Here is a 17,730-nt window from a genome sequence, read left to right on the forward strand (position 1 = left end):
ACTCTGGTGGCGGTGTGGACAGCTGCAAACATGGCTGCACACTGTCAGTGCTCATACACTGCAGCTGCTGACCGTGGACTAGATTTGATGCAGAAATTATTGCATTTTGCAGGTTTTTCTTGTCACAGAAAGCAATAATAATAGTCAAGAGTTTTCCAACCTATTTTATTGCTGATGCTTTAAGAGATAATTCTAACGATGACCATCGGTCAATAGGTGCTATTTAATTGAATCCATTCGCAACAAATCATGTGACTTTGACATTAATGCCAAACATTTTCTAAAACGCACTCAAAGCTTTTGATTCCCTACATTCTGAGCCAGTTGTTTCACTTCATTGATGTTTGATTATTTTGTGTTTAAAGTTATCGTTGCATGCTTATACACATGCAAGCAGCAGTGCTGTTACATTCAGGGAAGCCATTTGATATACGAGAAATCATATCGGTCCTCTTCATTTCCAACATTCTTTTTCTTCTTCATCATTTGGGGTTCGACTGGTCAACCACATTGTGAATTTAAGGCTTTTCAGCAAACTATTTATCCAAAATGTCGAGCAACAGCAATTTCACGAATCATTGAATGCTCGGCTGCGATTGGCTGCTCTGACCTGCAGGCGTCCTGACTTGAGGAGGGTAAACATGCACTGGGCCGTGTTGAAGGCGTGTCTCCAGTTGTGGTACGCCACTTTCTTCCTGTAGTTCTTCTTCACGCTCAGAACCCACTGGCACAAGCTCTGCAGAAAGACACACGGATCGTGAAAGTATGATTATTGTATTATTCTTGCAACTGTACTACTGACTGTAAGATGTGTTATGCTTATTATAACTATGGTATGACGTGAGTATGAATGAAATGTATTGACTTTGGGAGGCGGAGTCAGAATGGGAGTTTCTAATTGAGATCGTCATCACAGCTGTTTTTACCAGAAGCAGACATTTTATTTTGAAAACTCTTATTGTGAAGGAATGTATATAACGTATGTTAGTGGGAGTAGCATTGTTGTGTCGTAGATAAGATTAGCCCGACTCCTGTAGGGGTTAGCCAATAGCATGCTGTGAAATGTAAGGGTCTATGCATGTGACCAACATACTAACCAATGATTGGCTCTCAGCCCAGTGAAAGGATGCCTTCACTACCGTAGGAGTTGTAAGGCACGTCATATTGTGTCCTCTTGCGTGAATACGATAGACAGTCACCTGAATGCACCTAGCTGCCCTTCGACCTTTGGACTCGTTGTAATGTGAGCGCGCCCGGCTGGGACAGACAGATCTGCTTTATTATATCTTCATTAAAGAACTGCTTTATTATATCTTTATTAAAGAACTGCTTTATTATATCTTCATTAAAGAACTGCTTTATTATATCTTTATTAAAGAACTGCTTTATTATATCTTCATTAAAGAACTGCTTTATTATATCTTTATTAAAGAACTGCTTTATTATATCTTTATTAAAGAACTGCTTTATTATATCTTCATTAAAGAACTGCTTTATTATATCTTTATTAAAGAACTGCTTTATTATATCTTTATTAAAGAACTGCTTTATTATATCTTCATTAAAGAACTGCTTTATTATATCTTTATTAAAGAACTGCTTTATTATATCTTTATTAAAGAACTGCTTTATTATATCTTCATTTAAGAACTGCTTTATTATATCTTCATTAAAGAACTGCTTTGTTATATCTCCATTAAAGAACTGCTTTATTATATATTTATTTAAGAACTGCTTTATTATATCTTCATTAAAGAACTGCTTTATTATATCTTCATTAAAGAACTGCTTTATTATATCTTCATTAAAGAACTGCTTTATTATATCTTCATTAAAGAACTGCTTTATTATATCTTTATTTAAGAACTGCTTTATTATATCTTCATTAAAGAACTGCTTTATTATATCTTCATTAAAGAACTGCTTCATTATATCTTCATTAAAGAACTGCTTCATTATATCTTCATTAAAGAACTGCTTTATTATATCTTTATTTAAGAACTGCTTCATTATATCTTCATTAAAGAACTGCTTTATTATATCTTCATTAAAGAACTGCTTCATTATATCTTCATTAAAGAACTGCTTCATTATATCTTCATTAAAGAACTGCTTTATTATATCTTTATTAAAGAACTGCTTCATTATATCTTTATTAAAGAACTGCTTTATAATATCTTCATTAAAGAACTGCTTTATTATATCTTCATTAAAGAACTGCTTTATTATATCTTCATTAAAGAACTGCTTTATTATATCTTTTTTAAAGAACTGCTATGATGTGAACAAAGTGAAAAGCTTCATCCTCTAGAACATGTCTTTAGTCTTTCTCGTATCCAGGTGAAGACGTAAGGTGACCAAGAGGTTCCTCCTGTCCACATATCGTATAATGTCCTTCACTGACATGCCGGGTCTCTTCTTACCGTGTACTTCATCTGGAAGTTCTGGACCAGGTTGAGGTCAACAAACATCCGGATAGTAGCCTGCGTGGTTTCTGTGTCTGACAAGTCAAAGTCACTGAAGCTGAAGTCCAGAAGACGCAACGACTGGGCAGACGGCACAGTGGACACCTTCAAAGACACACACACACACACACACACACACACACACACACACACACACACACACACACACACACACACACACACACACAGATTCAATGGACAGGCATGAATGTGAATGTGTATTATCTCCATCATTTAGTTTGACTTCATTACGTTAATCAATTTCCAGATTATCAATTCAATTCCTATTTCATTTGCTCTGACGTGTCTCCTTGTTCCCTTGGAGGAAGGACAAGTATATATGCAGCTCCTTGTTCCCTTGGAGGAAGGACAAGTACATATGCAGCTCCTTGTTCCCTTGGAGGAAGGACAAGTACATATGCAGCTCCTTGTTCTCTAGGAGGAAGGACAAGTACATATGCAGCTCCTTGTTCCCTTGGAGGAAGGACACGTACATATGCAGCTCCTTGTTCCCTAGGAGGAAGGACACGTACATATGCAGCTCCTTGTTCCCTTGGAGGAAGGACAAGTACATATGCAGCTCCTTGTTCCCTTGGAGGAAGGACAAGTACATATGCAGCTCCTTGTTCCCTTGGAGGAAGGACACGTACATATGCAGCTCCTTGTTCCCTAGGAGGAAGGACACGTACATATGCAGCTCCTAGTTCCCTAGGAGGAAGGACACGTACATATGCAGCTCCTTGTTCTCTTGGAGGAAGGACAAGTATATATGCAGCTCCTTGTTCCCTTGGAGGAAGGACAAGTACATATGCAGCTCCTTGTTCCCTTGGAGGAAGGACACGTACATATGCAGCTCCTTGTTCCCTAGGAGGAAGGACACGTACATATGCAGCTCCTGTTCCCTTGGAGGAAGGACAAGTATATATGCAGCTCCTTGTTCCCTTGGAGGAAGGACACGTACATATGCAGCTCCTTGTTCCCTAGGAGGATGGACACGTACATATGCAGCTCCTTGTTCCCTAGGAGGAAGGACACGTACATATGCAGCTCCTTGTTCCCTAGGAGGAAGGACACGTACATATGCAGCTCCTTGTTCCCTAGGAGGAAGGACACGTACATATGCAGCTCCTTGTTCCCTAGGAGGAAGGACACGTACATATGCAGCTCCTTGTTCCCTTGGAGGAAGGACACGTACATATGCAGCTCCTTGTTCCCTAGGAGGAAGGACACGTACATATGCAGCTCCTTGTTCCCTAGGAGGAAGGACACGTACATATGTAGCTCCTTGTTCCCTAGGAGGAAGGACACGTACATATGCAGCTCCTTGTTCCCTAGGAGGATGGACACGGACATATGCAGCTCCTTGTTCCCTAGGAGGAAGGACACGTACATATGCAGCTCCTTGTTCCCTAGGAGGAAGGACACGTACATATGCAGCTCCTTGTTCCCTAGGAGGAAGGACACGTACATATGCAGCTCCTTGTTCCCTTGGAGGAAGGACACGTACATATGCAGCTCCTTGTTCCCTTGGAGGAAGGACAAGTACATATGCAGCTCCTTGTTCCCTTGGAGGAAGGACACGTACATATGCAGCTCCTTGTTCCCTAGGAGGAAGGACACGTACATATGCAGCTCCTAGTTCCCTAGGAGGAAGGACACGTACATATGCAGCTCCTTGTTCTCTTGGAGGAAGGACAAGTATATATGCAGCTCCTTGTTCCCTTGGAGGAAGGACAAGTACATATGCAGCTCCTTGTTCCCTTGGAGGAAGGACAAGTACATATGCAGCTCCTTGTTCCCTTGGAGGAAGGACACGTACATATGCAGCTCCTTGTTCCCTAGGAGGAAGGACACGTACATATGCAGCTCCTGTTCCCTTGGAGGAAGGACAAGTATATATGCAGCTCCTTGTTCCCTTGGAGGAAGGACACGTACATATGCAGCTCCTTGTTCCCTAGGAGGATGGACACGTACATATGCAGCTCCTTGTTCCCTAGGAGGAAGGACACGTACATATGCAGCTCCTTGTTCCCTAGGAGGAAGGACACGTACATATGCAGCTCCTTGTTCCCTAGGAGGAAGGACATGTACATATGCAGCTCCTTGTTCCCTAGGAGGAAGGACACGTACATATGCAGCTCCTTGTTCCCTTGGAGGAAGGACACGTACATATGCAGCTCCTTGTTTCCTTGGAGGAATGACACGTACATATGCAGCTCCTTGTTCCCTAGGAGGAAGGACACGTACATATGCAGCTCCTTGTTCCCTTGGAGGATGGACACGTACATATGCAGCTCCTTGTTCCCTAGGAGGAAGGACACGTACATATGCAGCTCCTTGTTCCCTAGGAGGAAGGACACGTACATATGCAGCTCCTTGTTCCCTAGGAGGATGGACACGTACATATGCAGCTCCTTGTTCCGTAGGAGGAAGGACACGTACATATGCAGCTCCTTGTTCCCTAGGAGGAAGGACACGTACCTATGCAGCTCCTTGTTCCCTAGGAGGAAGGACACGTACATATGCAGCTCCTTGTTCCCTAGGAGGATGGACACGGACATATGCAGCTCCTTGTTCCCTAGGAGGAAGGACACGTACATATGCAGCTCCTTGTTCCCTAGGAGGAAGGACACGTACATATGCAGCTCCTTGTTCCCTAGGAGGAAGGACACGTACATATGCAGCTCCTTGTTCCCTAGGAGGAAGGACACGTGCATATGCAGCTCCTTGTTCCCTAGGAGGATGGACAAGTACATATGCAGCTCCTTGTTCCCTAGGAGGAAGGACACGTACATATGCAGCTCCTTGTTCCCTAGGAGGAAGGACACGGACATATGCAGCTCCTTGTTCCCTAGGAGGAAGGACACATACATATGCAGCTCCTTGTTCCCTAGGAGGAAGGACACGTACATATGCAGCTCCTTGTTCCCTAGGAGGAAGGACACGTGCATATGCAGCTCCTTGTTCCCTAGGAGGATGGACAAGTACATATGCAGCTCCTTGTTCCCTAGGAGGAAGGACACGTACATATGCAGCTCCTTGTTCCCTAGGAGGAAGGACACGTACATATGCAGCTCCTTGTTCCCTAGGAGGAAGGACACGTACATATGCAGCTCCTTGTTCCCTTGGAGGTAGGACACGTACATATGCAGCTCCTTGTTCCCTAGGAGGAAGGACACGTACATATGCAGCTCCTTGTTCCCTAGGAGGATGGACACGTACATATGCAGCTCCTTGTTCCCTAGGAGGAAGGACACGTACATATGCAGCTCCTTGTTCCCTAGGAGGATGGACACGTACATATGCAGCTCCTTGTTACCTAGGAGGAAGGACACGTACATATGCAGCTCCTTGTTGCCTAGGAGGAAGGACACGTACATATGCAGCTCCTTGTTCCCTAGGAGGAAGGACACGTACATATGCAGCTCCTTGTTCCCTAGGAGGATGGATACGTACATATGCAGCTCCTTGTTCCCTAGGAGGAAGGACACGTACATATGCAGCTCCTTGTTCCCTAGGAGGAAGGACACGTACATATGCATCTCCTTGTTCCCTAGGAGCAAGGACACGTACATATACAGCTCCTTGTTTCCTAGGAGGATGGACACGTACATATACAGCTCCTTGTTTCCTAGGAGGATGGACACGTACATATGCAGCTCCTTGTTCCCTAGGAGGAAGGACATGTACATATGCAGCTCCTTGTTCCCTAGGAGGAAGGACACGTACATATACAGCTCCTTGTTCCCTAGGAGGAAGGAAACGTACATATGCAGCTCCTTGTTCCCTAGGATGAAGGACATGTACATATGCCGCTCCTTGTTCCCTAGGAGGATGGACACGTACATATGCAGCTCCTTGTTACCTAGGAGGAAGGACACGTACATATACAGCTCCTTGTTTCCTAGGAGGATGGACACGTACATATGCAGCTCCTTGTTCTCTAGGAGGAAGGACACGTACATATGCAGCTCCTTGTTTCCTAGGAGGATGGACACGTACATATACAGCTCCTTGTTTCCTCGGAGGATGGACATGTACATATGCAACTCCTTGTTTCCTAGGAGGATGGACACGTACATATGCAGCTCCTTGTTCCCTAGGTGGAAGGACACGTACATATACAGCTCCTTGTTTCCTAGGAGGATGGACACGTACATATACAGCTCCTTGTTTCCTAGGAGGATGGACACGTACATATGCAGCTCCTTGTTCCCTAGGAGGAAGGACACGTACATATACAGCTCCTTGTTTCCTAGGAGGATGGACACGTACATATGCAGCTCCTTGTTCCCTAGGAGGAAGGACACGTACATATACAGCTCCTTGTTTCCTAGGAGGATGGACACGTACATATGCAGCTCCTTGTTCCCTAGGAGGAAGGACACATACATATGCAGCTCCTTGTTCCCTAGGAGGAAGGACACGTACATATGCAGCTCCTTGTTCCCTAGGAGGAAGGACTACAACACCATCCAACACAATACAACACAACCTGCTCTCTCTGTGTGGTGCATAAAGAGAGATGTGACCTGTGACCTATGACCTGTGACCGGTGACCTGTGACCCGTGTCACATATACAAACATTTCTTATTTTATGGACCAGCAGAACTTTGAGAAAAGTACCCGAGCTGGAAGAGGAAGTGCATTTGAGAAAACAACAAAACAAGCACAGTAAACATGTCGGTGTTGGCTAGATCATTGTAATACTCTTCTCGGAAGACATTTATCAAAATGATATTTTCTGATAGTAAAATGCATCAGTGCTGTGAAGAACGCAGCGTGACTTGGTGTTCATGTGGGCATGTCGGTGGAGATGGTTAAATTAATAAACTTTCATTTACCGCTGTTACCTGAAGTTCCCGCGATTCTTCCTCTGCGGCGGAGGCGTGATACGACAACACCTGGAACGCACACACAGAAACAAGACTTTGGGTTGCGTCAGGTTCTCTTTGGGTCGTGTCAGGTTCTCTTTAGGACGTGTCAGGTTCTCTTTGGGACATGTCAGGTTCTCTTTAGGTCATGTCAGGTTCTCTTTGGGACGTGTCAGGTTCTCTTTGGGACGTGTCAGGTTCTCTTTGGGTCGTGTCAGGTTCTCTTTAGGTCATGTCAGGTTCTCTTTGGGACGTGTCAGGTTCTCTTTGGGACGTGTCAGGTTCTCTTTGGGTCGTGTCAGGTTCTCTTTGGGATGTGTCAGGTTCTCTTTAGGTCGTGTCAGGTTCTCTTTGGGACGTGTCAGGTTCTCTTTAGGACGTGTCAGGTTCTCTTTGGGTCGTGTCAGGTTCTCTTTGGGACGTGTCAGGTTCTCTTTGGGTCGTGTCAGGTTCTCTTTGGGACATGTCAGGTTCTCTTTAGGTCATGTCAGGTTCTCTTTGGGACGTGTCAGGTTCTCTTTGGGACATGTCAGGTTCTCTTTGGGTCGTGTCAGGTTCTCTTTGGGACGTGTCAGGTTCTCTTTGGGTCGTGTCAGGTTCTCTTTGGGACATGTCAGGTTCTCTTTAGGTCGTGTCAGGTTCTCTTTGGGACGTGTCAGGTTCTCTTTGGGACATGTCAGGTTCTCTTTAGGTCGTGTCAGGTTCTCTTTGGGACATGTCAGGTTCTCTTTAGGTCGTGTCAGGTTCTCTTTGGGTCGTGTCAGGTTCTCTTTGGGACATGTCAGGTTCTCTTTGGGTCGTGTCAGGTTCTCTTTGGGACGTGTCAGGTTCTCTTTAGGTCATGTCAGGTTCTCTTTGGGTCGTGTCAGGTTCTCTTTGGGACGTGTCAGGTTCTCTTTGGGTCGTGTGTGTGTGTGCGTGAGTGACAGAGAGAGGCTGACCTCCAGAGTGACCTCCTGCTTGGCCATGGCTCTCTCCACTGTCTCGTACATCTGTGTGTTCTGGATGCCGAGACCACAGAAGATGGCGAAGGCCTCCAGGAACTGCTCATCGTTCCTGTTGAAGGCTTTCAGGGAGCCGGAGGCTTCGTCCATCTTGTTCACCAGCTGACACACACCTGGACGGACAGACGCACACACACACACAGGTCAGAGCTCTGACTTTCTTTGTGTTTTTTCTTTGACATTTTAATGTTTAAGAAGAATACATTTCTTAAAATGTTTATAATATACAGATAATAAAAGCATGCACGCTGTGTGTGATTGCTACTAACTAGCTACTAAGTGTGGACAGCCAGGATCCAGTTCAGTGTTTAGTATTTTAGCTTTGTGCTTATGGAGTGCATATCATAGTTAATAATAATAATAATAATATATAATAATAATGTAGACGTTATTGATCCCACATTTGATGTACATTTAAAACTATTAGAGTTATTTTATTATGACAAAAAATGTCTTCAAAATTCAAATGAGTTCATCTAGAAAAATATTGTCACGTCTGCCTGTCATGAGAATGTGTTTTTGTTTACAGCTGACACAAACATTGCATCTCCAATGCTAATAATGTATTCACTCAAGCAAAAAAGTATAAATATCTAAATATGAATATAATTGTAATGCATGGAGCTGTTTTGATCTTGCTCATCAACGGACTCCTACAGGTTGGAGGAGAGGCTGAGAGGACCTGTTCCCGTTTGATCTCTGAGGGAGGTGCAATACTCTTCTTCATGGGGCACTAATGGAGCGGCTATCAGCTGATTATGCTGATGATAATCACGTTGATGGGTCTAGGAGCACGGCCACGCACGCGTTAAGATGCTGAGAGCATCTAACCTGGTGCTGATGTTACATCATCGCCTTGAAAAGATACCGGGAAACCACGGCGACAGTTTAAGTGCTGAAGCAATCAGGGACCAGAGTCCGCAGTGCTCCTCTTCTTAAAGGAACAGTAACAACGAACTAACCAGACATCTTGTCTTTTTAATCAGGGCATTTTGGAACCAAATACCATTCCATGCTGGTTTTCTCCCAACACACTGAGCTGCTGTCATGAAGAGATGAAAAAGAGTTGCTTCAAGCCAAGTTCAGCCCCAAGAGAGAGAAAGAGAGCGAGAGAGCGAGAGCGAGAGAGATCCCACCTATGACTTTGTCCTTCTTGCCATTCCTGATGGGAGTGCAGAGCAAGCTCTTGATCTGGTGGCTGGTTTGATCTGTGTGCTCCCGCTGTCAGAATACAAGAGGGATGATCAGTCACGTTGGGAGAAGAAGAAGGAAAGAAGGGAAGAGCTGTACTGACTGTCCAGGGGAAGCTTTGGTCCTTGGTGACGTCTGCGATGTTGAGAGGCTGCATGGTGTTCTTGACGTACTGGGCGTACATGTAGTTAATCTGACTGACGTCACAGTCCCTGAGGAGACAAACAATAACACAAACAAACTCATAACTGGCCGAGCAGATTGACGTGAAACACAGAGCTCTGCACCTCTGATGTGAAAAGAGTGTGTGAAGAGCTCAGGTCTGACATCTGAAGCTGTCTGTCACGCCTGTCCGCGCTTAACACGCCTGTTTGTTGTCTTTAGTCATTCAACCACAGAATATAACTCTGTGAAGGATGATTGATTAAGAGGTCAAAGCTAAAGCCAGAGGATTGTGGCTGTAGAGCTTCGGCTGTGTGAGTGAGTGTGTGTGTGTGTGTTTTGCATAGTTTTCAACGTCCTATTCATACAGAGTTTGTATTTTAAATGACTATTTATAACAACGACTCTCTCTCTCTCACACACACACACACACACACACACTCTCTCTCTCTTTCTTACACACACACTCCAGACTCTCACACAAACACTCACTAAATTCATCTGTGCTCGAGTTGAAGTGCTCAAACGACTACGATCCACCTCTCCTGTTCCTGCCTCTGTGATTGACTTGACTTGGGCCCCAGCGTGGATACAGGCAGCACTAAAAACCACGACAGCTCCACGGTGGCTTTCCACTCGGGGCCGCAATCAAAATCAAGATCCACGAAATTGCTCTACTTTGTCAACTTGAAGTGCGTGGAGTGCGAGCCGGATCCACATTGGTTCAGCTCGACTGAACTTCCTGTTTGGGCGAAATAGACGGCGTGTCATTGTAAAGCTGCAGCTCCGGGTTAAAGTCACTATAAAAAGCCTCCTGTGGTTCCAGCCGGCCAGAGCCAACATCCTGCACGGTCCCTCCCCCCCACATTGGCCCACATTGTAGCTAAATGTCAGTCCTCCCAGAGGAAGGACAGCCCTACTCAAGGCAGTTATTGGATGTAAACAGCTGTGAATAAACAAGACGTTATGGGGGACGAGCAAGATAAGACTGAATAGATCTGGTTTGCGTCTTCTCTGGGCTGCTCACTACATACGTGCTCTCTTTCTTCTGCCTGGTCACCTGCAGCCTGAGCTCTGTTTGCACACTCAGATAGGACAGCTTTGCTTTGCAGAATATCCACCGTCTTACATCTCTGTTCAAACAAGAAGCTCATAAGATCTGACCGCTCCATCTGTTTGACCACTTGTTAGGTTTGATTGACTCAATGTCTCTCTGATGCACCTCGGCACAGCAGGTGCACGACGACAGTGAGTCACTAAAACCAGATTGTTGGTGATCCTGCTGTCAGGACAATGTATTACACAGACATATTTCTGTAATAACTGTGAGCCTCCTGTCTTTGAAAAAGCAGCATATGCATCAACAACTCCATCATCTTGGGGACAACTGGGAAAAGTCCATCTGCTCAATGAAAACATGAGGTGAGGTTTGAAGCGTTAAAGCAGGTGATGGAACACAGGAGGGCGAGCAAATGAACCCTAACGATGGTGTATCAGAAGTGTTAGGACTCAGCCAGCCGGGGTCCCACCTCCAGCGCATACCTGAAGCCACTCTGCTCACGTCGCAGCTGTAGCTCGTTATACAGGGAGTAAATAGAAGGACTGCCAGTAGCTCGCTGAGAGTTCGTTCTAGAAGCTCAGGAGGAGAGCTCATTCAACCCTGGAGTTTTTTTATGTCAGAGCTTTGTGTCATGATTATCGTGGAGTAATTTTTCCCGTGGATTATTTCAAGAGTGAGTTTTTTTGTTTTTGTTTGCTTGCTTCCCTCTGCCAAATTAAGGAGGCAGTTTTTCTTTCGTTTTCTCTGAACTTTCCGCTCCCTTGAGTATTCAAATAAATTACGCCGCGCTTTCCCGGCTAAACAGTAACACTGTCTGTTGTCGTGCAATTGGGGTCGAAGACAAATCATAACAAGAAGAGCCTGACGTAGAAAAAAAGCTTCGAGCAGAAAGATGGGGATCAAATGTCTCGTTATTTTTCAGGTGATGAAAGACGATTTGTTGAAGAAGATCCTATGAGACCGCAAATCTGATCTACAGACTGATTGGACTAAGTTGCTCCGTCTTGTCTTCTATCTTGCAACAGAATAACGGATCGGCCCGATGACACTTTGACGGCCTGTGCATGTGTATGCCGGGTGGTGATAAGGATTCGTCTAAGGGCCTCTCTGGGTTAGGGAAAAGGGTGGTTTACAAATTCAAGGAAATGTTAGCGCTAATCACTGGAGCAAATGGATGGAGCATGCCTCAAGGTCAATGTGCAGGACTTTGAATGAAATAGCGGGTGTTTACCTTTTGGGGGCATCGAGGACGTCACGGAGCTCCTCGTATTCCATATGAAAGACACTGGAGAAGGAGTTCTGCAAAAAGAAACAAAACAAGTTTGTGTCGGAGGAGCCGGAGCGACGCTGCTGGAGGGTGAAATGTACTTGGCATAATGCAATTAGAATCAGTTGACAACAGAGGAGTAAATGCACAGTATTAATTGGGCTGCGTGTTTTCCTTCCAAATGAACTTCCTCATTCCCTCCAATTAAGCCATTACCCCTAATCCCTACATCCAGATACCGTAAATTAAACCATGGTATCTGCCTAAATGACATCTCCAAGGATGAAAAGAGGCCTTGCCAGAGGGAGTTTATTTTGACATTCCAGTGCTCCTTTTGCCTTTCCCCACCTTATAGGGAATTGTTTTCTCTCAACCTGCACTCCCAAACCCTCGCAAAGGATCCTTTTTCCATTTTAAGAGGTGGGGACAGGATGTTAAAGATGGACAAAGCTTCTTGGTTTTGGAAAAATCTTCCCTCACATCTTCACACTATGGCAGTTGATCCTGATCCATCGAGGTGAAGTAAGTAATGAAGCTGTTTTAAACAGAAAAGAGACCTGGAGATGTTATGACATTCATTGGGCTCTGTGTCAAGCGAGAAGGTTTATAACAGGATAACACAGGATAATGGAATGCATCTAGGAATATTACAATAAATCACACTGGTCTTCTCGTGTTCTTTGGAAGCATCAGTCGAGGTTTTAGATGTCAAGGAAGGACCAAGAAATGGTTTCTTTGTCCTGTATGTGAGGGTTTTGGCATGCAGTCTGCTCGTGTTGTATCATGGACACACAGACATGTTCTCAATCCATAGCACAACAGTCTATGTGAGTTATGTGTTTAATAGGGGAGCCAAACGTTGGCAAAAGGAAACCAAAGGAAAGAAGTCTGAGACCGTCCTAACATGAGCACTGGTTGTTCCAATGCTTTTGACCTGTGGCAGTTATACGTGCAAGTAATTAGCAACGGCAGAAGTAGAATGACCAATATTTAGCAAAATAATTTCAAGGAGATGTTTAGATCATTAAAGCTCATGACTATGACACAAGAACTCATTTCTTCTTCTTCTGCATATTTTTGAGATAAGATTTCCCTGATAAAAATGTTACGTCGATGAAAAAGGTTAAAGGACAAGTCCCGATCAAAGATAACACCAGTTTTATACGTTTGGCCGTCATCAGGGCTGCTGATGGGGGGCCAGGAGTGCCTCACAGAATAGTAAAGAGTTTGTCTTCCACGGTGTGTGGTCCAATGTTCCTGGTAAAAGGCCATGTTGGTCTCACAATATAGTTGTAATAAAAGTTATTCTTCAACATTTTTTTATTTTATTTGTGCCTTCTATAAAACAAATCTGAATCAACATAACAGTGTTAGCATGTTGCTAACAGTGTTAGCATGTTGCATGCTACACCTCGTCCATACCTTCAGCCTCACAGAGTGCTTGAGTTTTCAGATCAGAAAACCACCATGAATCATTACGAGTGATAGAAAAGAGTTTACTGTTTAACAACAAGTAGAGTCCATATACAATATCCTCTTGATGGATTCAACACATATGTTGTCCAGGACACCTGGAGTCAATCCCAGGTTCTATTGAGGAGACTCAAGCTACTCAGACCAACACAAGGCTCCCAGTTGAGACAAACCCAATCACACACACACATTCACGCTTACACACCATACATATTGTAGCACACTCAGACATACACATACTGAAACAACACTCACTGTCTCGAGACAGATGCCACACACAGTGAGTCAGCGCAGGCCGGCATCTTGAAGATGCCGGTGTTATTGTTGGTGGTTCCAGTGTTACAGGCCAGCGCTGTCATTTATTAGGCTTCCTGCAGGAAGGCTCCTTTCCTAGAGCAAAGGTTACGCTCAAACCCAAAGACCTTTGGGCCCGTGAGAGACTGCAGACATGAACCACTGACACCTGTATACAGAGGGACGTCTGGCAGATAAGGCCAGAAACAGTCCTTAATCTCAGAGTAAATGTTTAGTAAGGGAAGAGACAAGAGAGAGACGGGGGAGGGGCATAAAAGAAAGGGAGACAGCTGGTCTGGCAACGTTGAGGTCATGAGAGGGACACACACACACACACAGTGTATAATAAAGTGAGATGTAACAGAGCCTATGGAGCTCAATACATCAAATAAAACATCTTGACCTGTACATTCCAGAAGACATAGAATAAATTCACACATTCCTCATTAATGTCCTAATGTTGTTGTATCTGACGTGGTTCTGAGGGTTCTGTTCTGGGCTCTAGTCTGGCTCGCAGCAGTGACATGAAAACAAATATGTGAACATCCTGTTTGTGTGGATCATCTAGGGCCCGATGAGCCTTTCCGGAGCCCTTGGGTTAAGAAGAGCTGAGCCCCCTACAGTAGACCCAAACCCATTTTATTATAACACAAAAACATGTAAATAGCACTAGAACGCGCTTTATACTAGTTAAAATGATGAAATAAAACAACACACAAAGGATTCAGCACAATAATTAACCACACATATTTGAACTGAGATTGGAACATGTCAGTGTAGCTACATGCCAGATGTTTTGGGGAAGTGAGCTCCTGGTTGTGAAGGCTTTGAGTTGGCGGTTCTGGAGGTTCTGGAGGGGCCCACAGGAGTGTCTGAGCAGCAGAGGTCTGGATGTACTGTGTGTGGTTTATTTAGCACTTGAGATGCTGCGCCTTAAAGAATGCTGCTGCAGTATGTCATGAAGACATGGATCAAAGACACGCGCTACGCTGACAGCTTGTTTTGTTTCATGCGCTGCATCTCTCATCCTTTCATTTGTGTGCCGTTTGCCCGTTTGATAAACCTCGGTCACAGCACCTTATCATAACCTTATAATATAAACCAGAGAATGTGTAACATAAGACAAACCACTCCAATGGCATCAGTTCACCCAGACCGCAACACAAATACTGAATGGTGAATTGGCAATGCAGTTGATACTTAGTAAAACTAATATTTAGAATAACTTGAGCTTCAGTACCATCAGCCATTAGCTTAGTGGAATGTAGATTGCAAGTGAGGCTGAAAATGACTTTAAATGTCTATTGGAAATATGACTAAGGCCAGAGAAGTAAGACATTCTGGTTGGATCTTTACTGATTAAAAGATTGATAAAGGACAAACTTAAACAACAAGAATTCATCACTGAATGTAGAGAATACTGTGCATTGAAGTAGCATCAGCACGTACAATAACATGATATTCAATGAAGGTATTTGCAGTAACTTGATCATCAGCACACCAGAGCTTAGTTGAGAGTTAAAACATGTGTTAAAACTAATGTAAAGAGAAACTCAGGCTGTGTCTACTACCGCACACTTTACGAAGTACACTGCAATACAGTGCACTACAATTCAGTGCACTGAATTCTGCTGGTTTTTTCAGTGGCGCACTTCGAACACTGAAAGTCAGTGCTCGAAGTGCTCAAGTGTAGTAGTAGACACAGCCTCAGAGAAACAAAGTTTACACCCTTCATCGGGGAGGAGGGGTCTGAACTCAACCCTTCATCAGGAAGGAGGGGTCTAAACTGAACTCTTCATCAGGGAGGAGGGGTCTGAACTCAACCCTTCATCAGGGAGGAGGGGTCTGAACTCAACCCTTCATCAGGGGTCTAAACTGAAGCATTTCACAATGACTTCAGTCATCATCATTTGCAGATGAAGGCTATAATTGTTCAAAGCACTCAGTCTCTAGTTTCAAGTCTTGTTCAAAACAGCATGATGTTCATTGAGTGGAGTATGGTCCATTTAGAGTCAAACAGGCCATAAAGCAGGGAATGCTTTAGGGCGGGGCTACTGTGACTGACAGGTCTGGGTATTTACTTGCAACTTTAACTCTTTCGGTGTGTTTTCCCTTCATCAAAGTACCTCGTTTCATTCTGGTGACCTCACAATGTCTTTTTCAGCACTCGGTTGTACTGGCTCCGCCCTCTCGTGTCACTTCCCAATAGTACCCATTGTCCAAAAATGAGCTAAAGTTTAAATGACTGCAAAGTGCTACACTTACTCTAGTATTTTAAGATGTATAATATTATAAATGCATCCAGAAAGGTGTGATCTGTGTTGGTTTGAGAAGCAGGAGAATGTTGACAGAACCAACGAAGCCAGAAGCTCGTACCAAGATAAAAAAGACAAAAACATGTACATTTGCTGTGGTAATTCAATGTGTGCTGTGTTTATGTGTCTCACTGATCCTTTGAGATATTTCTTAATATGTTTCATTCAAAGTACCGGTGTAATATATAAGTTGCTGAACCCAGTCGAGATGTGGAATAGTAGAAAGCTCATGCACTGAGCTTCCTCGGGGTTGATTGGCTTCTTTTCCTTAGTGTGTGGTTTCTGTGTGAGAGTGTGAAGTGTTTGTCAGGCACTGGATGTCCCTGAGGAAGACTAGCCAAAACAAATGTTCCACAGAGGCGCTTCAATGTTCAGTGTGTGTGTGTATACTGTAGGTGTGTGTGTATGTGTGTGTGTGCGTATGTGTGCGTGCTGACCATAGAGTCGTCGTCGGTGATGAACACGGTGCAGGCCTGGGCCTGCATGAAGGACAGGATGGTTCCTGCGATCTTCCTCAGCAGAACCTCCAGACACTGCTGCTCCTCGAAGATCAGGCTGGCCAGGTCCAACAGCACCTACACACAGGAGGGAGTTCAGGGTGTGTGTCTCTACACACACACACACAGGAGTGTGTCTACACACACTGCCTGACACACATCCACACTGACCCACCTGATTGCGTCTGTTCTCCAGCTGTGACGTCTCGTAGAGCTGAGCGTTGTGCAGCACGATGCCAGAGAAGGACAAGTAGGCCGAGAAGTCCTGAGCAGAGAGGAACAATATATAATATATTGTGGAAGTTGCATTAAAACGCAAAACACAATTCCTCAAGTTGAGCACACAAGTGTGTGTCTCGTTTATTCCGTATCACAAAAACGAATGAACACAAGATGGCGCTGCCCAGATACCAAACCCGCATGGGGCTCCACGTCACAAACAGCAACACAACACTTAAAGGGGCCGCGATCCTGGAACAGTCACACCGATGTGTGTGACTCATTACTTTAATAATTGTGGAAAGAACTACACCAGGAACAAGGGTGAATTATGATATCACATTCACTACACACGTCCCCCCAGAATTCACCAAATAAGAAAAAGATCATCGGCGAGGTGGTCGGAGTAACCGGCCAGCACGGCTGTGCTTTACAGGGGGTCGAGGAGACACTACTGTGGCAGGTGTACCACCATGACATGGGTGTGGGGCCTGGAGTGTGGGAGTTTTGGGAGGGAGGGGAGCAGGGGGTGGGTGCAGAGCTGGAGGACGCCCGCGTCGTGGGGGCTGAGCCAATTCGATGGGCCTAGCAACGTCCAAATGAGCTGGTTTGAGGCGGTCAATGGAGAGTCGCTCCAGTTTACCACCCATGTCCACCATAAAATGTGTGTCTCCCGTCTACAAAACACGGAATGGACCCTCGTAGGGCGGGCGTAGCGGTCCCCTGTGAGCGTCGTGGCGAATAAATACGTATTCAGCCGTCTGAAGCCCAGCGGGGATGTGCGACTGAGGGAGGCCGTGATGGGAAGTAGGGACCGGTGCGAAAAGCCTCGCATTGTCCAGTAGCGCGGTCCGCTGGAGAGTGGCAGACCAGGGAACGGTGGAGGCGGGAACAAAATCCCCTGGAAC

At 44.9% G+C, this 17,730-nt stretch overlaps 1 protein-coding gene across 3 annotated transcripts in view; it reads right to left on the minus strand.

The window, feature by feature from the left end:
* Window positions 1–17,730, minus strand: part of pde5ab (phosphodiesterase 5A, cGMP-specific, b) — a 64,890-nt gene that overhangs the window by 14,327 nt on the left and 32,833 nt on the right. For 2 of the 3 annotated variants that reach the window (XM_056442597.1, XM_056442595.1), the window contains exons 6-14: window positions 16,779–16,868; window positions 16,544–16,681; window positions 11,989–12,056; window positions 9,639–9,747; window positions 9,481–9,565; window positions 8,282–8,457; window positions 7,311–7,370; window positions 2,424–2,570; window positions 611–736 (exon numbers count right to left, since the gene is read on the minus strand). In XM_056442597.1, coding sequence (XP_056298572.1) covers window positions 611–736; window positions 2,424–2,570; window positions 7,311–7,370; window positions 8,282–8,457; window positions 9,481–9,565; window positions 9,639–9,747; window positions 11,989–12,056; window positions 16,544–16,681; window positions 16,779–16,868 — 999 coding nt within the window. The remainder of the gene's footprint in view (window positions 1–610; window positions 737–2,423; window positions 2,571–7,310; window positions 7,371–8,281; window positions 8,458–9,480; window positions 9,566–9,638; window positions 9,748–11,988; window positions 12,057–16,543; window positions 16,682–16,778; window positions 16,869–17,730) is intronic. The other variant, XM_056442596.1, reaches the window with a different exon arrangement.

The sequence above is a fragment of the Pseudoliparis swirei genome, chromosome 21, assembly GCF_029220125.1.
Source record: "Pseudoliparis swirei isolate HS2019 ecotype Mariana Trench chromosome 21, NWPU_hadal_v1, whole genome shotgun sequence".
NCBI lineage: Eukaryota > Metazoa > Chordata > Actinopteri > Perciformes > Liparidae > Pseudoliparis > Pseudoliparis swirei.